Consider the following 19,830-nt stretch of genomic DNA (forward strand, 5'->3'; position numbering starts at 1 on the left):
CAACTTGGACTTCCCAAGCGCTTAGTCCAGTGCTCTGCACACAGGAACCGCTCAATAAATATGATTGATTGATTGATTCTCCTCACGGCCCCTCAGGCGTCCACACGGGCCTGCCAGTCCTTCCCCTTTTTAGACTGTGAGCCCACTGTCGGGTAGGGCCCGCCTCTATATGTTGTCAACTTGGACTTCCCAAGCGCTTCGTCCAGTGCTCTGCACACAGTAAGCGCTCAATAAATACGATTTATTTATTTATTTATTTATTTTGCTTGTACATATCTATTCTATTTATTTTATTTTGCTAGTATGTTTGGTTTTGCTCTCTGTCTCCCCCTTCTAGACTGTGAGCCCGCTGTCGGGTAGGGCCTGTCTTTCTATGTTGCCAACTTGGACTTCCCAAGCGCTTAGTACAGCGCTCTGCACACAGTAAGTGCTCAATAAATACGATTGATTGATTGATTCTCCTCACAGCCCCTCAGGCGTCCACACAGGCCTGCCAGTCCTTCCCCTCTTTTAGACTGTGAGCCCACTGTCGGGTAGGGCCCGTCTCTCTATGTTGCCAACTTGGACTTCCCAAGCACTTCGTGCAGTGCTCTGCACACAGGAAGCACTCAATAAATACGATTGATTGATTGATTCTCCTCACGGCCCCTCAGGCGTCCACACAGGCCTGCCAGTCCTTCCCCTCTTTTAGACTGTAAGCCCACTGTCGGGTAGGGCCCGTCTCTATATGTTGCCAACTTGGACTTCCCAAGCGCTTCGTCCAGTGCTCTGCACACAGGAAGCGCTCAATAAATACGATTGATTGATTGATTCTCCTCACAGCCCCTCAGGCGTCCACACAGGCCTGCCAGTCCTTCCCCTCTTTTAGACTGTGAGCCCACTGTCGGGTAGGGCCCGTCTCTCTATGTTGCCAACTTGGACTTCCCAAGCGCTTCATCCAGTGCTCTGCACACAGTAAGTGCTCAATAAATACGATTGATTGATTGATTGATTCTCCTCATGGCCCCTCAGGCGTCCACACGGGCCTGCCAGTCCTTCCCCTCTTTTAGACTGGGAGCCCACTGTTGGGTAGGGCCCGTCTATGTTGCCAACTTGGACTTCCCAAGCGCTTCGTCCAGTGCTCTGCACACAGTAAGCGCTCAATAAATACGATTTATTTACTTATTTATTTATTTTACTTGTACATATCTATTCTATTTATTTTATTTTGTTAGTATGTTTGGTTCTGTTCTCTGTCCCCCCCTTCCAGACTGTGAGCCCGCTGTCGGGTCGGGCCCGTCTCTCTCTGCTGCCAACTTGGACTTCCCAAGCGCTTCGTCCAGCGCTCTGCACACAGGAAGCGCTCAATAAATACGACTGATTGATTGGAGGCCTTTCCAGACTGAGCCCCTTCCTTCCTCCCCCTCAGGAAGCGCTCAATAAATACGATTGACTGATTGATTGATTCTCCTCACGGCGCCCAACATGGCCGCCGGGGGAGGTGGGGGGGAAGGCGGGGCCGACTTTGGCGCCGCCATGGCGCATGCGCGGCCGCCGGGGGTCGAGGCGGAAGAGGGGGCAAGGCCCGGCTGAGGGGCCAAGGTCTCCTTAACCCCATTGATTGCCCCCCACCTCCGTTGCCTGGCCCCGCCTGACAATCGCGATGGCTTCCCTTCCCCCTCCCTCCTTCCCTCCCTTCCTCCTCCTCGCCATGTGGGCCCCCTCTGGTCCCCGCCCCCTGGGCCTTCCGGTCCCCGAGGTGGCCCAACCCACGCTGACGGTGGCCCCGAGCCTCCCTTGAGGAGCTGCGGGCCCGCAGAGCGGCCGGACACGGTTAATGGCAGCCGAGACCAAACTGCCCCCCTTCCCCGCTCCAGAAACTCCATCACTTGGGTAGGGACCCTTCAAGGCCCTACTGAGAGCTCACCTCCTCCAGGAGGCCTTCCCGGACTGAGCCCCTTCCTTCCTCTCCATCCCCCCCATCTTCCCTCCTTCCCTTCCCCACAGCACCTGGATATATGTATATATGTTTGTACAGATTTATTACTCTATCTTGTACGTATCTATTCTATTTATCTTATTTTGTTAGTATGGTTTTGTTCTCTGTCTCCCCCTTTTAGACTGTGAGCCCACTGTTGGGTCGGGACCCGTCTCTAGATGTTGCCAACTTGGACTTCCCAAGCGCTTAGTCCAGTGCTCTGCACACAGTAAGCGCTCAATAAATGCGATTGATGATGATGATTTATTTTACTTGTACATATCTATTCTATTTTGTTGGTATGTTTGGTTCTGTTCTCTGTCTCCCCCTTTTAGACTGTGAGCCCACTGTTGGGTCGGGACCGTCTCTAGATGTTGCCAACTTGGACTTCCCAAGCGCTTAGTCCAGTGCTCTATACACAGGAAGCGCTCAATAAATGCGATTGATGATGATGATTTATTTTACTTGTACATATCTATTCTATTTTGTTGGTATGTTTGGTTCTGTTCTCTGTCTCCCCCTTTTAGACTGTGAGCCCACTGTTGGGTCGGGACCCGTCTCTAGATGTTGCCAACTTGGACTTCCCAAGCGCTCAGTCCAGTGCTCTGCACACAGTAAGCGCTCAATAAATACGATTGATGATGATGATTTATTTTACTTGTACATATCTATTCTATTTTATTTTGTTGGTATGTTTGGTTCTGTTCTCTGTCTCCCCCTTTTAGACTGTGAGCCCACTGTTGGGTCGGGACCCGTCTCTAGATGTTGCCAACTTGGACTTCCCAAGCGCTCAGTCCAGTGCTCTGCACACAGTAAGTGCTCAATAAATACGATTGATGATGATGATTTATTTTACTTGTACATATCTATTCTATTTTATTTTGTTGGTATGTTTGGTTTTGTTCTCTGTCTCCCCCTTTTAGACTGTGAGCCCACTGTTGTAGGGACTGTCTCTATATAATAATAATAATAATAATAATAATTGGCATTTGTTAAGCACTTACTATGTGCAAAGCACTGTTCTAAGCGCTGGGGAGGATACAGGGTAATCAGCTTGTCCCACGTGGGGCTCACAGTCTTAATCCCCATTTTACAGATGAGGTAACTGAGGCCCAGAGAAGTGAAGTGACGTGCCCAATATCACACAGCAGACATGTGGCGGAGTCGGGGATTCGAACCCATGACCTCCGACTCCAAAGCCCGTGCTCTTTCCACAGAGCCACGCTGCTTCCCATAGCATTCTCTATATGTTGCCAACTTGTACTTCCCAAGCGCTTAGTCCAGTGCTCTGCGCACAGTAAGCGCTCAGTAAATACGATTGGTTGATGATTGATTGATAGGGACCGTCTCTATATGTTGCCAACTTGTACTTCCCAAGCGCTTAGTCCAGTGCTCTGCACACGGTAAGCGCTCAATAAATACGATTGATTGATTGATAGGGACCGTCTCTATATGTTGCCAACTTGTACTTCCCAAGCGCTTAGTCCAGTGCTGTGCACACAGTAAGCGCTCAATAAATACGATTGAATGAATGAATGACTTTCGCCCAAACGCCGGGGCCCCAGCGAGCCACACTCCCCGCTCTCTCGCCCCCGGGACTGGTCAGCTCCCCCAAGGGAACGGCCAGGCCTCCTCCCCGTGGCTATTATTAAATCAGCCCTCGTCCACCATGCCGGCCCCCCAAACGGCTCCCGACTTAGGGAGTTGTGGGCCTCACTAAAGCAAAGACTGCACCCATTTTCATTTTCTTTTTCTCTCTCTCTTGCTCTCCGAAGGACCGGGTCCCCTCCTGCGGCCACCGATAGCAAGGAGCTCGCCGGATTCGGGCGGGGAGAGAGCGAGCCAGCCCGGTAAAGTGCTTTTACCCCTCCCTCTGCCCACCCGCCCAGCTCGCTCTCTTCCTCCCTTCAAGGCCCTACTGAGAGCTCACCTCCTCCAGGAGGCCTTCCCACACTCAGCCTCTTCCTTCCTCACCCCCTCGTCCCCCTCTCCATCCCCCTCATCTTACCTCCTTCCCTTCCCCAGAGCACCTGTATATATGTATATATGTTTGTACATATTTATTACTCTACTTATTTTACTTGTACATATCTATTCTATTTATTTTATTTTGTTAGTATGTTTGGTTTTGTTCTCCGTCTCCCCCTTTTAGACTGTGAGCCCACTGTTGGGTAGGGACTGTCTCTATAGGTTGCCAACTTGTACTTCCCAAGCGCTTAGTATAGTGCTCTGCACACAGTAAGCACTCAATAAATATGATTGATTGATTCCCCACAGCGCCTGTATACATGTATATATGTTTGTACATATTTATTACTCTATTTTACTTGTACATATCTATCCTATTTATTTTATTTTGTTAGTATGTTTGGTTTTGTTCTCCATCTCCCCCTTTTAGACTGTGAGCCCACTGTTGGGTAGGGACTGTCTCTATAGGTTGCCAACTTGTACTTCCCAAGCGCTTAGTACAGTGCTCTGCACACAGTAAGCGCTCAATAAATACGACTGATTGATTGATTGATTCCCCACAGTGCCTGTATATATGTATATATGTTTGTACATATTTATTACTCTATTTTACTTGTACATATCTATTCTATTTATTTTATTTTGTTAGTATGTTTGGTTTTGTTCTCCGTCTCCCCCTTTTAGAGTGTGAGCCCACTGTTGGGTAAGGACTGCCTCTATACGTTGCCAACTTGTACTTCCCAAGCGCTTAGTACAGTGTTCTGCACACAGTAAGCGCTCAATAAATACGATTGATTGATTTTACCTGCTCAAGTCCCCTCCGGGAGTGGGAAGAAGCGGAGAGGGCAGGGGGGAAATGGAGAAGGAGCGGTCACTTTCCGTTCGAGAGGGCTTCCCCGGCCCGTCCTGCGAGAGACCGGTTCCCGATTTCTAGGAAGGAAGAAAAATCAGTCAGTCAATCGTATTTATTGAGTGCTTACTGTGTGCACAGCACTGGACTAAGCGCTTGAGAAGTCCAAGTTGGCAACATATAGAGACAGCCCCTACCCAACATCATCATCATCATCAGTCGTATTTATTGAGCGCTTACTGTGTGCAGAGCACTGTACTAAGCGCTTGGGAAGTCCAAGTTGGCAACATATAGAGACAGTCCCTACCCAACAGTGGGCTCACAGTCTAGAAGGGGGAGACGGAGAACAAAACCAAACATATTAACAAAATAAGATAAATAGAATAGATTTGTACAAGTAAAATAGAGTAATAAATATGTACAAACATATATACGTATATACAGCAGGGAAGCACTGGGGCTCAGTGTCAGGAGACTGGGCTTGGGAATCAGAGGTCGTGGGTTCTCATCCCGGCCCCGCCACTTGTTAGCTGTGTGACTTTGGGCAAGCCACTTCACTTCTCTGGGCCTCAGTTACCTCATCGGGAAAATGGGGATAAAAACTGAGCCCCACGTGGGACAACCTGATGACCTTGTACCTACCCCAGTGCTTAGAACAGCAGGCGTTGAAAAAATACCATTATCTTCATCACAACAAAATGAGTAGGCATCAGTACCATCAAAATTGAGAGAATTATATGTACACATCATTAATAAAATGCATTGAGAAATATGTACAAATATACACAAGTGCTGTGGAGCAGAGAAGGGGGTAGAGCAGAGGGAGGGAGTAGGGGCGATGGGGAGGAGAGCAGAGGAAAAGGGGAGGCGCAGTCTGGGAAGGCCTCTTGGAGGAGGTGAGCTGTCAGTAATAATAATAATAATGATGGCATTTGTTAAGCGCTTACTATGTGCAAAGCACTGTTCTAAGCGCTGGCGGGGATACAAGGTGATCAGGTTGTCCCACATGGGGCTCACAGTCTTCACCCCCATTTTTACCCCCAGGTGAGGTAACTGAGGCTCCGAGAAGTTAAATGACTTGCCCAAGGTCACACAGCAGATGTGGTGGAGCCAGGATTCGAACCCATGACCTCTGACTCCAAAGCCCATGCTCTTTCCACTGAACCATGCTTTGAAGAGGGGAAGAGAGCTAGTTTGGCAGATGTGAGGAGGGAGGGCATTCTCAGTTCCCTCATTAGGAGAAGCAGCGTGGCTCAGCGGAAAGAGCCCGGGTTTGGGAGTCAGAGGTCGTGGGTAATAATCCAGCTCCGCCACATGTCTGCTGTGTGACCTTGGGCAAGTCAGTTAACTTCTCTGAGCCTCAGTTCCCTCATCTGTAAAATGGGGATGAAGATTGTGAGCCCCATATGGGATGACCTGATCATTTTGTACCCCCCCAGCGCTTCGCACATAGTAAGCGCTTAAAAAATGCCATTATGATTGCTATTATTATTATCATCTGCAAAATGGGGATGAAGACCGTGAGCCCCACGTGGGACAACTTGATGACCTTGTATCTTCCCCAGCGCTTAGAACAGTGCTTCGCACATAGTAGGCGCTTAACAAATACCATCATCATCATCACCTTGTACCCCCCACCCCGCGCTTCGAACAGCGCTTCGCACATAGTAAGCGCTTAAAAAATGCCATTATTGTTGCTATTATTATTATCTGTAAAATGGGGATGAAGACCGTGAGCCCCACGTGGGACAACTTGATGACCTTGTACCTTCCCCAGCGCTTAGAACAGTGCTTCGCACATAGTAGGCGCTTAACAAATACCATCATCATCATCATCAAATACCCGCTGACCCACTAACGTTTCTGGCTTTATGGGCCGGGGGCGCCCCCTGGTGGCGGCCGGAGGAACGGCGCCCGCCGGCCCTCGGACGGGGTTGCCATGGGTTTAATAATAATAATAATAACAATAATAATAATGGCATTTATTAAGCGCTTACTATGTGCAAAGCACTGTTCTAAGCACTGGGGAGGTTACAAGGTGATTAGGTTGTCCCACGGGCGGCTCACAGTCTTAAATCCCCTTTCTCCAGATGAGGTCACTGAGGCCCAGAGAAGTGAAGCGACTTGCCCAAAGTCACCCAGCTGACAGTTGGCGGAGCTGGGATTCGAACCCATGACCTCTGACTCCAAAGCCCGGGCTCTTTCCACTGAGCCACGCTGTTTCCGGGACATCGGTCGCCCCGTTCTTACCGTGACCTCCAAAGGGGGGACATGACGCACGGAGCTGGTGTCTTTCCAGGAGTTGAGAGCCTACGGTACGCTCTTCTTCACCCCTTCATTTGGTCGTATTTATTGAACGCCTGCTGTGTGCAGAGCACTGTACTGACCGCTTGGAAAGTACAATTCGGCAATGAGAGACAATTCCAGAGAAGCAGGGTGGCTTAGTGGAAAAAGCACGGGCTTCGGAGGCAGAGGTCGTGGGTTCTAACCCCGGCTCTGCCACTTTTCATTCATTCATTTGATCGTATTTGTTGAACGCTTAGTGTGCAGAGCGTTCATTCGGTCATTCAGTCGTATTGAGTGCTTACTGCATGCAGAGCGCTGTACTAAGCGCGTGGAAAGTACAGTTCAGCAGCAGAGAGAGACAATCCCGGAGAAGCGACGTGGCTTAGTGGAAAAAACACGGGCTTGGGAGGCAGAAGTCGTGGATTCTGATCCCGGCTCCACCACTTGTCAGCTGTAGGACTCTGGGCAAGTCACTTCACTTCTCGGTGCCTCAATTACCTCATCTGGAAAATGGGGATTAAGATTGTGAGCCCCATGTGGGACAACCTGTTTACCTTGTATCTACCCCAGTGCTTAGAATAGTGCTTGACACCGAGTAAGCGCCCAACAAATACCATCATTATACTCCCAGCGATAAGGGCTGTTTGGCAGAAAGGTTCTCAGGCCACGGCCCCTGGGAGAACGCGGTGTAGACCAGGAACCCCAGGCCCTGGGAGGTGTAGTGTAGACTGGGAATTCCGGGTCCCTTGGAGTTGCAGTGTAGACCAGAAGCCTCAGGAGGTGTGGTGTAGACTGGGAGTCCCGGGGAGTGTGGTGTAGACCAAGAGCCCTGCGAGGTGAGATGTAGGATGGGAATCCAGCCCTCCGACCGGCCAGGCAGAGCCAGTCCTGACCGTCTTCTCTTGCCAGGGCCCAGAAGCCAGAGGGCCCCTGGTCCTGGCGGGCGGCGAGGATGCAGGCGGGTGACCCGTACCGCAGGGAGGTGGTCAGATTTGCCGTGGCCTGGCGGGCCCTGACTCTGCTGCTTCAGGTGAGAAACGTCGGCCGTGCGGCCCGGCGGCCCCCTGCCCGCTCACCTTCTCTCTCTTCGCCTCCATTTTGGGGAAGATGGGGCGAGGGGAGCCCAGCGCCCTCGTGTAGACAGGCAGCCCCCGGCCACCTCCGGGCTCCTCAGACGGGGCCGGACGGGTTCCGTTCCCTTTCGGCGGGCGAGCCGGAGCCCCTCTCCCCCGCGTCCGGCTCAGTCCTCGGGTCGCGGTGCCCCCCGGCTCAGCCGCCGCCACCGTCCACCCCCCCCAGGCGCTGTCCAATGCCTCGATCCCGGACCACGCCGCGGACGCCTTCTCCCCCCCCCGCCCGGAGCCCCCCGGCCCCGGGGACCGGCTGCTGGACCGGCTGCTGGGCGGGCTGGGGCGCTGGGACGCCGAATACTTCCTGTTCGTGGCGGAGCACGGCTACCTGCTGGAGCCCAGCCTGGCCTTCTTCCCCGGCTTCCCGCTGGCCCTGCGGGCGGGGGCCGAGCTGGCGCTGGGGCCGCTGCGCCCGCTGCTGGGCCTCCGGAGCCGCCTGCTGCTGGCGGGGGTGCTGCTCAACGCCCTGGCGTCGGCGCTGGCCGCCGCGGCGCTCTACGAGCTGGGCTGCCGCGTGCTGGCCCGCCGCCGGCTCGCCTTCCTGGCCGCCCTGCTCTTCTCCCTCAGCCCCGCGGGCGTCTTCCTGGCCGCCGCCTACTCGGAGAGCCTGTTCGCGCTGGCCACGTTCAGCGCCATGGAGCGGCTGGAAAGCGGCCGGGCCCGGGCCGCCGGGCTCCTTTTCGCCCTGGCCGCCGCCGTGCGATCCAACGGGCTGCTGGGCGCCGGCTTCCTCCTGCACGGCCTGGCCCGGGCCCTGCTGAGCGGAGGCCCGCGGCCCGCGGCACGGGTTCTGCGGCTGGCCGCCGCCTCGCTCCTGGGAGCGGCTGCGGTCGGTCTGCCTTTCGCCCTGTTCCAGGCCTACGCCTACTTCCAGTTCTGCCGGCCCGACTCGGCCCGGCCCGTGCCGGGGCCCCTGCGGCGGCTGGCGGAGGAGCGGGGCTACCGAGTGGTGGGCGGGGAGGCGCCCCCCTGGTGCTCCTGGCCGCTGCCCCTGGCCTACGGCTATGTCCAGGACGCCTACTGGAACGTGGGCTTCCTGCGCTACTTCGAGCTCAAGCAGGCGCCCAATTTCCTCCTGGCAGCTCCGGTGGCAGCGCTGGTTGCCTGGGCGGCCTGGACGTACGTGGCCGCCAATCCCCGCCACTGCCTCCGGCTGGGCCTGGTGGAAGCGGACAAACCCGGGGACGGCTTCCTCGGCCCTCGGGTCTTCGTGTACGTGGTCCACGCCACCGCCCTGCTGCTGTTTGGAGTCCTCTGTATGCACGTGCAGGTGAGGAGCTGGGCGGGACGGGAAGGGCTGGGACCCTGACCGGAGCGTTGGTTCACACCTCCCTCTCGAGGGTGAGGACTGAACTGGATCCATTCATTCGTATTTATTAAGCGCTGACTGTGTGCAGAGCACTGTACTGAGCGCTTAGTACGAACCGCAGGAGCCGGAGTTTGCCCTTCCTGCCCTCCCCAGAGCCCCCGATCAATCAATCGGGTGGTTTTATTGAGCACTTACTTAGTAAGCTCTTGGGAAGGTACACTACAGTAGAGTTGGTAGACACCATCCCTGCCTTCAAGGAACTTCCAGGCCAGGAGGGGAGAGAGTCATTAAAACAAATTACAGGAAAGGGGGAATTGGAAGAGTGGGAGGGAATTGGAGTGGGGTTGGAGATCGGGGTGAAGATCGAGTGCATTAAAGGCTACGGTTCTGAGCGCGTAGGCAACGCAGAGGTGAGGGCGGGTGAGGAAAATGGGGACTTAAAAAAGGCCTCGTAGAAGAGAAGTGATTTTAATAAGACTTTGAAGGTGGGGAGAATGGTGGTCTGTCGTAATAACTGTGGTATTTGCTAAGCGCTTACTGAGTGCCAGACACTGTACTAAGCTCTGGGGTGGGTACAAGCAAATCGGGTCGGACACAGTCCCTGTCCCACACGGGGCCCACAGTCTCAATCCCCATTTCACAGACGAGGTAGCCAAGGCCCAGAGAAGCGAAGTGACCCATCCAAGGTCACACAGCAGAGGAGCGGAGCCGGGATTAGAACCCAGGACCTTCTGACTCCGAGGCCCGCGCTCTGGCCATTCCGCCGTGCTGCTTCTCTGTCACACGCGAAGGGTGGAAGGTCAGGGGGAGGACAGGGTTTGGGTGGGAGGAGGAGGAGTTCTCTTTCGGACCCGTTGAGTTTGAAGAGTTGCTGGAACACCCAGGTAGAGATTTCCTGAAGGCAAGAGGACATGTGAGACTGCCAAGAAGGAGGGAGGTCAGGGCCGGGGCCCCGTGGAGCGTTTGGAAGCCGTCGGCCAATTAACACGGTCACTGGGCCGGAACCGTGTTTATTCGCGACACCGAGACCGCCGGGCCGGAGTCCCGCCCGTCCAGGAAGCTGCCCGCCGGGCCTGGAGGCGACTCGTCTCACGTCCCCCATCTTTCCCCTCTCCCAACCCTCCCCTCCTACCTCACCTCGCTACTCTCCCAACACACACCCCTTCACTCTTCTAATGCCAACCTTCTCATTGTACCTGGATCTCACCCGTCTCGTCGACGACCACCCCTCGTCCTCATCCTGCCTCTGCGCCCTCCTTCCTCAGATCCGACAGACAGTGACTACCCCCCCGTAGCCCCTCAAAGCCTCACGGAAGGCTCATCTCCTCCAAGAGGCCATTCATTCATTCATTCAATCGTATTGAGTGCTTACTGTGTGCAGAGCACTGTACTAAGTGCTTGGGAAGTACAAGTACATTGTACAAGTACATTTCCCGGGCCTGGAATGCCCTCCCTCTGCCCATCCGCCAAGCTCGCTCTCTTCCTCCCTTGAAGGCCCTACTGAGAGCTCACCTCCTCCAGGAGGCCTTCCCACACTGAGCCCCTTCCTTCCTCGCCCCCTCGTCCCCCTCTCCATCCCCCTCCATCTTACCTCCTTCCCTTCCCCACAGCACCTGTATATATGGATATATGTTTGTACAGATTTATTACTCTATTTATTTATTTTAATTGTACATATCTATTCTATTTTATTTTGTTAGTATGTTTGGTTTTGTTCTCTGTCTCCCCCTTTTAGACTGTGAGCCCACTGTTGGGTAGGGACTGTCTCTAGATGTTTCCAACTTGGACTTCCCAAGCGCTTAGTCCAGTGCTCTGCACACAGTAAGCGCTCAATAAATACGATTGATTGATTGATTGATTACAAGTTGGCAACATAGACGGTCCCTACCCACCAACGGGCTCACAGTCTAGAAGCCTAAACCCTTCTTTCCTCTTCTCCCATTCCCTTCTGCGTCGCTCCGACCTACTCCCTTGATTCATCCCCCCTCCCGGCCCCAGAGCACTTAGGTCCCTATCTGTCATGTTCTTTATTTCTGTTACTTTCTGTTCTTTTAGACTGTGAGCCCACTGTTGGGTAGGGACCATCTCTATATGTTGCCAACTTGGACTTCCCAAGCGCTTAGTACCGTGCTCCGCACACAGTAAGCGCTCAATAAATACGATTGAATGATTGTTATCATCATCATCATCAATCGTATGTATTGAGCGCTTACTCTGTGCAGAGCACTGTACTAAGCGCTTGGGAAGTACAAATTGGCAACATATAGAGACAGTCCCTACCCAACAGTGGGCTCACAGTCTAAAAGGGGGACCAAACATACTAACAAAATAAAATAAATAGAATAGATATGTACAAGTAAAATAAATAAATAAATAGAGTAATAAATCTGTACAAACATATATACATATATACAGGTGCTGTGGGGAAGGGAAGGAGGTAAGATGGGGGGATGGAGAGGAAGGAAGGGGCTCAGTCTGGGGCCCTTGTTACTGTCCGTGTCCCCCTGTAGATGTAGGCGGGGAATGTGACTGTCCTGTTGTTCCTTTTGTACTCTCCCAAGCGTTTAGTACGGTGCTCTGCACCCTGTAAGCGCTCAGTAAGATATGTGCAAGTAAAATAAATAAATAAATAAATAGAGTAATAAATCTGTACAAACATATATACGTATATACAGGTGCTGTGGGGAAGGGAAGGAGGTAAGATGGGGGGATGGAGAGGAAGGAAGGGGCTCAGTCTGGGGCCCTTGTTACTGTCCGTGTCCCCCTGTAGATGTAGGCGGGGAATGTGACTGTCCTGTTGTTTCTTTTGTACTCTCCCAAGTGTTTAGTACGGTGCTCTGCACCCTGTAAGCGCTCAGTAAGATATGTACAAGTAAAATAAATAAATAAATAAATAGAGTAATAAATCTGTACAAACATATATACATATATACAGGTGCTGTGGGGAAGGGAAGGAGGTAAGATGGGGGGATGGAGAGGAAGGAAGGGGCTCAGTCTGGGGCCCTTGTTACTGTCCGTGTCCCCCTGTAGATGTAGGCGGGGAATGTGACTGTCCTGTTGTTTCTTTTGTACTCTCCCAAGCGTTTAGTACGGTGCTCTGCACCCTGTAAGCGCTCAGTAAGATATGTACAAGTAAAATAAATAAATAAATAAATAGAGTAATAAATCTGTACAAACATATATACATATATACAGGTGCTGTGGGGAAGGGAAGGAGGTAAGATGGGGGGATGGAGAGGAAGGAAGGGGCTCAGTCTGGGGCCCTTGTTACTGTCCGTGTCCCCCTGTAGATGTAGGCGGGGAATGTGACTGTCCTGTTGTTTCTTTTGTACTCTCCCAAGCGTTTAGTACGGTGCTCTGCACCCCGTAAGCGCTCAGTAAATCTGCCTGATTCGGGCAGCAGGGTCACCTGGCCGACCCCCCCCACCCCGCCACGTCTCTTTCTCTCCCTGTGGCTTCCAGGTTCTCACTAGATTCCTGGCTTCGTCCTCGCCGGTCCCGTACTGGTTTGCAGCCCACCTGCTGGAGGAGTCCGGGAGCCGGGGCGGGAGCCGGCCGCGAGAGCCCGAGGCTCAGCCGGGCCGGCCCGGCAACCCCGTCTTGGAGCTCCTGTGGAACTGGGGGGCCTGCCCCGCCGTCGCCCGGCTCGTCCTGGGCTACTTCCTGACCTACTGGGCCCTCGGGCTGCTCCTGCACTGCAACTTCCTGCCGTGGACGTGACCCGGAGGGATCGTCCGTCCCGGGGGCTGGGCCGGTCGGACCGCCGGAGCCCCGAGACGAGCCGCCCCCGACCCGGGACCGGGCCTGGGGGAAGGACCACGCTCTGCACACAGTAAGCGCTCAATAAATACGATTGATGATGATGACCAAGATGCTGGGAACAGTCAGACAGTGTGGCATTTATTGAGCGCTTACTATGTGCTAAGCACTTGGGAGAGGACAACAGAAGGGTAAACAGTCACATTCCGTGCCCACAGTGAGCTTAATAATGATAATGATGATGGCATTTATTAAGCGCTATGTGCAAAGCACTGGGGAGGTTACAAGGTGATCAGGTTGTCCCACGGGGGGCTCACAATCTTAATCCCCGTTTTCCAGATGAGGGAACTGAGGCCCGGAGAAGTGAAGTGACTTGCCCAAAGTCACCCAGCTGACAAGTGGCAGAGCCGGAACTTGAACCCATGGCCTCCGACTCCAAATAATAATAATAATGATAGCATTTATTAAGCGTTTACTATGTGCAAAGCACTGCTGTAAACGCTAAGGAGGTTACAAGGGGATCAGGTTGTCCCACGGGGGGCTCACAGTTTTCATCCCCATTTTCCAGATGAGGGAACTGAGGCCCAGAGAAGTGAAGCGACTTGCCCAAAGTCACACAGCTGACAAGTGGCGGAGCCGGGATTTGAACCCATGACCTCTGACTCCAAAGCCTGGGTTCCTTCCACTGAGCCACGCTGCTTCTCAAGTTTACAGTCTAGAGCAGGGGTTGATTGAGACCAAATCAACCAGTGGTATTTATTGAGCACTTACATGGGCAGAGCACTGTACTAAGCGCTTGGGAGGCTACGATCCAACAGAGGCCTTGTGGATAGAGTACAGGCTTGGGAGTCAGAAGGTCATGGGTTCTAATCCCGGCTCCACCTCTCGTCTGCTGTGTGACCTGGGGCAAATCACTTCCCTTCTCTGGGCCTCGGTTACCTCATCGGTAAAATGGGGATTAACAACAATAATAATAATATTTATGATACTTAAGTGTCTACTATGTGCCACACACTTTAGTAATCGCTGGAGTGGATACAAGCAAGACTGAGTTCCACGTTGCCAACTTGTACTTCCCAAGCGCTTAGTACAGTGCTCTGTGCACAGTAAGAGCTCAATAAATACGATTGAATGAATGAGAGACAGGGATTGTGTCCAACCTGATGACTTTATATTGACCCCAATGCTTGACACATAGTAAGCGCCTAACAAATCCAACCATAGTTGCAAGAGCTCGGGCTTGGGAGTCAGAGGTCGTGGGTTCTAATCCCGACTCCGCCACTTCTCAGCTGTGTGACTGTGGACAAGCCACTTCACTTCTCTGGGCCTCAGTTCCCTCATCTGGAAAATGGGGGTGAAGACTGTGAGCCCCGCGGGGGACCACCCGATGACCTTGTATCTACCCCAGCGCTGAGAACAGTGCTTGGCACATAGTAAGCGCTTAACAGATACCATCGTCGTTATGATGATGATGATGATGATGATTCCCTGCCCCCAAGAAGCTTACAGTTTAACCGAGACAGATATTAAATTACAGGCAGGGGGAGCGAGTATAATAATAATAATGACGGCATTTGTTAAGCGCTTACTATGTGCAAAGCACTGTTCTAAGCGCTGGATAATAATGACGGCATTTATAAGGAATCCACGCTGACCCTCCACTCCGTTTCCCCACCCCGCCCCTGCCAGGTGGCTAAGCATGGTCAAGCGGGGTAGCCCCCAGTGTGGCCAGCCCCCTGCCCTTGGCCCGGGGAGGGAACGGCATCACCACAGCCGAGCGTGTTTGCTCTGGCGTCCAGAGCTGAGAGAAATATGGGCACGGAGCAGGGGAGTCCCCCGCCCCGTGCCAAGCTGTCGTGGGTTCTCCTTGGCGCCGGGTCCCGCTTGGAACCTCCTCCGGGTTGGCAGATTTAATCAATCAATCAATCAATCGTATTTATTGAGCGCTTACTATGTGCGGAGCACTGTACTAAGCGCTTGGGAAGTACAAATTGGCATCACATAGAGACAGTCCCTACCCAACAGTGGGCTCACAGTCTAAAAGGGGGAGACAGAGAACAGAACCAAACATACCAACAAAATAAAATAAGTAGGATAGAAATGTACAAGTAAAATAAATAAATAAACAGAGTAATAAATATGTACAACCATATATACATATATACAGGTGCTGTGGGGAAGGGAAGGAGGTAAGACGGGGGGATGGAGAGGGGGACGAGGGGGAGAGAAAAGAAGGGGCTCAGTCTGGGAAGGCCTCCTGGAGGAGGTGAGCTCTCAGCAGGGCCTTGAAGGGAGGAAGAGAGCTAGCTTGGCGGATGGGCAGAGGGATTGGGGGCATTCCAGGCCCGGGGGATGACATGGGCCGGGGGTCGATGGCGGGACAGGCGAGAGCGAGGTACAGTGAGGAGATTAGCAGATGTTCTCTCCCGTCCCGCTTCCCCTCTCTCCCTCTGGCCTTGATCCTCCGGCGCGGCTCTCCGGGCCCAGGGCGAGCGGGCCTCCTCCCATGGACGGGGGCGTGGGATTTGGGGCAGTGCCAAGGGGGGTGGCCCGGGTGACCCCTCGCTCACCTTTGGCTTCTGTTCGCAGGCTGAGAGAGGGTCATCCACCCCCCGCCGCAGCTGCAGGAAGATCCAGCCGCCCTCGCCGCCGCCGCCGCCGCCTCCTTGGGAGCCGAGGAAAGCGACAGCTGAGCAGATGGCCCAGACCCCGGGCTGGCCCGCTGCCCACACCCTGCCCAGTTGACGGAGGGAGGGAGGGAATTCCTTCCTGGCCTCCGAAGGACCGGCCTGGGCCCCCGCCCCGTGGCCGTGGGCCGGCCTCGGCTTTCATCATCAATCGTATTTATTTCAGGACTGCGGCCGTACTTTCGGCGGGAAGCCGCGTAGCCTAATGGGTAGCGCTCCGGCCTGCCAGTCAGAAGGACCCGGTTCTCATCCTGGCTCCGACACCTGTCTGCTGACTAACCTTGGGTTAGTCAATCGATCAATCGTATTTATTGAGCGCTTACTGTGTGCAGAGCACTGTACTAAGCGCTTGGGAAGTACAAGGTGGCAACATATAGGGACGGTCCCTACCCAAGTGGGCTCACAGTCTAAAACTAAAACACTCTCAACTTCTCTGTGCCTCAGTTCCCTCGACTGTAAAACGGGGATTAATAGTAATAATGACGGCGTTTGTTAAGCGCTTACTATGTCCAAAGCGCTGTTCTAAGCACTGGGGAGGATACAAGGTGATCAGGTTGTCATCATCATCAATCGTATTTATTGAGCGCTTACTATGTGCAGAGCACTGTACTAAGCGCTTGGGAAGTACAAGTTGGCAACATATACAGTCCCTACCCAACAGTGGGCTCACAGTCTAAAACTAAAACACTCTCAACTTCTCTGTGCCTCAGTTCCCTCGACTGTAAAACGGGGATTAATAGTAATAATGACGGCATTTGTTAAGCGCTTACTATGTGCAAAGCACTGTTCTAAGCGCTGGGGAGGATACAAGGTGATCAGGTTGTCCCACTTGGGGCTCACAGTCTTAATCCCCATTTTACAGATGAGGGGACTGAGGCCCAGAGAAGTGAAGTGACTTGCCCAAAGTCACACAGCTGACAATTGGCGGGGCCAGGATTTGAATCCATGATCTCTGACTCCAAAGCCCGGGCTCTTTCCAATGAGCCACGCTAATACCGTGAGCTCCATGTGCGGCACTGACCGTGTCCCTCCCGACTGGCTTATGTCTACCCTGGCACTTGGTACAGTGCCTGGCCCATAGTAAGCACTCCACAAATAAGATGAAAAAAAAAAAGCAGCCTGTTTATTCTAAAGCTAATGATACCTAAATGGGTCAGTCTCCCACCCAGGGCCTACTGAGGCCAGAGTCCGGACATCCCCGTCCAACCCCCAACCCAAAACACCCACAGGGGCAAGTGGTTTGGTTACCCTGTTGAGGGGCTGAGGGGGAGGTTATGCCGCTGGCCCCCCTGCCCAGAAAACGTCTCCCCAGTTTATCAGCCCGACTAGTACAGTAATAGCAATAATAATAATAATAATAATTATGGCATTTGTTAAGCGCTATGTGCCAGGCACTGTTCTAAGCACTGGGGTAGATACAATGCAATCAGGTTGGACAGGGCGGTCCCTGTCCTACATAAGGCTCACAGTCTTAATCCCCATTTTACCGATGAGGGAACTGAGTCACAGAGAAGTAAAGTGACTTGCCCAAGGTCACGCAGAAGGTAGTAATAACAATAATGACTATTTGTACATATCTATTCTATTTATTTTATTTTGTTAGTATGTTTGGTTTTGTTCTCTGTCTCCCCCTTTTAGACTGTGAGCCCACTGTTGGGTAGGGACTGTCTTTATATGTTGCCAATTTGTACTCCCCAAGCGCTTAGTACAGTGCTCTGCACATAGTAAGCGCTCAATAAATACGATTGATGATGATGATGATGATAATGACGGCATTTATTAAGCGCTTACTATGTGCACTGTTCTAAGTGCCGGGGAGGTTACCAGGTGATCGGGTTGTCCCACGGGGGGGCCCCCAGTCTTCACCCCCATTTTACAGATGAGGGAACTGAGGCCCAGAGAAGTGAAGTGACTTGCCCGAAGTCACCCAGCTGACAATTGGCGGAGCGGGGATTTGAACCCATGACCTCTGACTCCAAAGCCCGGGCTCTTTCCACTGAGCCAACCTGCTTCTCTTATGTGTTGTTGTGTTGTAGTATGTGTTGAGTGCCCACTGCAAGCCACGGAATGTACAAAACAAGTGAAGAGAAGCAGTGTGGCCTAGCGGATAGAGCACAGGCCTGGAGTCAGAAAGACCTAAATTCTAATCCCGCCTCTGTGTGCCGTTGGACACGCCTCTTCTCCGGGCCTCAGTTCCCTCATCTGTAAAATGGGAATTGAGACCACGAGCCCCATGTGGGACAGGGACTGTGTCCAACCCGATTTGCCTGTATCCACCGCAGCGCTTAGTACAGTGCCTGGCACCTAGTAAGTTCTTAACAAATACCACCATTATTATTACTATTTCCCCAGCGATTAGAAGAGTGCTTGGCACACAGTGAGCGCTTAACAAATACCACCATTATTAGTGATCAGAAGAGTGCCTAGCACATAGTAACCGCTTAACAAATACCACAACTATTATTGTTATTGTAGCAGTGTGGCTCAGTGGAAAGAGCACGGGCTTTGGAGTCACAGGGCATGGGTTCAAATCCTGCCCCGCCACTTGTCAGTTGTGTGACATTGGGCAAGACACTTCACTTCTCTGTGCCTCGGTGACCTCATCTGTAAAATGGGGATGAAGACCGTGAGCCCCCCGTGGGACAACCCGATCACCTTGTAACCTCCCCAGCGCTTAGAACGGTGCTTTGCACATAGTAAGCGCTTAACAAATACCGTCATTATTATTATTACCTCAGCGCTTAGGAGACTGCCTGGCACCTAGTAAGCGCTTAACAAATAGCACCATTCTAATTATGATGGCCTCAGCGCTTAGCAGAGCGGGCCTGGCACCCAAGAGGTGCTTGAGAAATGTCAGTGTTCTGGGGAACGTAGTGAGCGCCTGGCGGCGGCGGCAGTAACACTACCGGCGGGTGGCGATAGGGGGCGCTGTGCCGGGAGGCCCCGGCCGAGGCAGCAGTGGAAGTTCCGGCGGGCCACGGCAGGGGGCGCTGTGGCAGGAGGCCCCAGGATTCCCGGTCCGGGCCGAGGCGGTGGCAGCAGTGGCAATGCCGGCGAGCGAGGGCAGGGGGCGCTGTGGCGGGGGGGGGTAATGGCAGTTCCGGCGGTCAAGGTCAGAGGGCGCTGTGGCGGGAGGCCTTGGGGTTCCCGGGCCCGGCCGAGGCGGCGGCGGCGGCGGCGGCGGCACTGCCGGCGAGCGAGGGGAGGGGGAGCTGGGGCGGTTCATTCATTCATTCATTCTATCGTATTTGTTGAGCGCTTACTGTGCAGAGCACTGTACAAAGCGCTTGGGAAGTCCAAGTTGGCAACATCTAGAGACGGTCCGTACCCAACAGCGGGCTCACAGTCTAGAAGGGGGAGACAGACAGCAAAACAAAACACTAACAAAATAAGATAAATAGAATAGTAAATATGTAAAAATAAATAGAGTAATAAATCCGTACAAACATCTATACAGGTGGTATTGGGAGGGGAAGGAGGTAGGGCGGGCTCTGTCTGGCAGTTCCAGCGGGTGCGGGGGGGGCCTCGGGGTCCCCGCTCCCGGCGGAGGCGGCGTTGTCAGTGGCAGTGCCTCCGGGTGGGGGCAGGGGGCGCTGTGGCGGGAGGAGGCAGCGGCTGTTACGGTGGGCGGAGGTAGGGAGCGCTGTGGCGGGAGGCCCCGTCCGAGGCGGCGGCGGCGTTAACAGTTCCTGCGGGCGGCGGCAGGGGGCGCTGTGTCAGGAGGCACCGTCCAAAGAGGCTGTAGCAGTTCCGGCGGGAGGAGGTAGGGGGCGCTGTGGCGGGAGGCCCCGTCCGAGGCGGCGGTAGCAGTTCCGGCGGGCGGAGGTGGGGGGCGCTGTGGCGGGAGGCCCCGTCCGAGGCGGCGGCGGCGGCGGTAACAGTTC

At 53.5% G+C, this 19,830-nt stretch overlaps 1 protein-coding gene across 5 annotated transcripts; it reads left to right on the top strand.

Annotated features, from left to right (window-relative positions):
- The first annotated feature begins 209 nt into the window (after positions 1-209).
- Positions 210-16,257, top strand: PIGV (phosphatidylinositol glycan anchor biosynthesis class V). Of its 5 annotated transcripts, none has more exons than XR_005454415.1 (6): positions 210-219; positions 3,733-3,807; positions 7,971-8,091; positions 8,361-9,461; positions 12,963-13,332; positions 15,849-16,257. XR_005454415.1 is itself a non-coding variant. In XM_038758177.1 (5 exons), exons 1-5 carry the CDS (start codon positions 1,817-1,819, stop codon positions 13,218-13,220), a joined length of 1,611 nt encoding a protein of 536 aa, XP_038614105.1. In that variant the 5' UTR covers positions 1,661-1,816; the 3' UTR covers positions 13,221-13,358. The 5 variants fall into 5 exon arrangements, 1 of the variants encoding a protein (XP_038614105.1); XR_005454412.1 differs by lacking the exon at positions 210-219 and adding an exon at positions 1,661-1,872; XR_005454414.1 differs by lacking the exon at positions 210-219 and adding an exon at positions 2,540-2,571.
- Positions 16,258-19,830: the final 3,573 nt, after the last annotated feature.

Source organism: Tachyglossus aculeatus, chromosome 16 (genome assembly GCF_015852505.1).
Source record: "Tachyglossus aculeatus isolate mTacAcu1 chromosome 16, mTacAcu1.pri, whole genome shotgun sequence".
Lineage (NCBI taxonomy): Eukaryota > Metazoa > Chordata > Mammalia > Monotremata > Tachyglossidae > Tachyglossus > Tachyglossus aculeatus.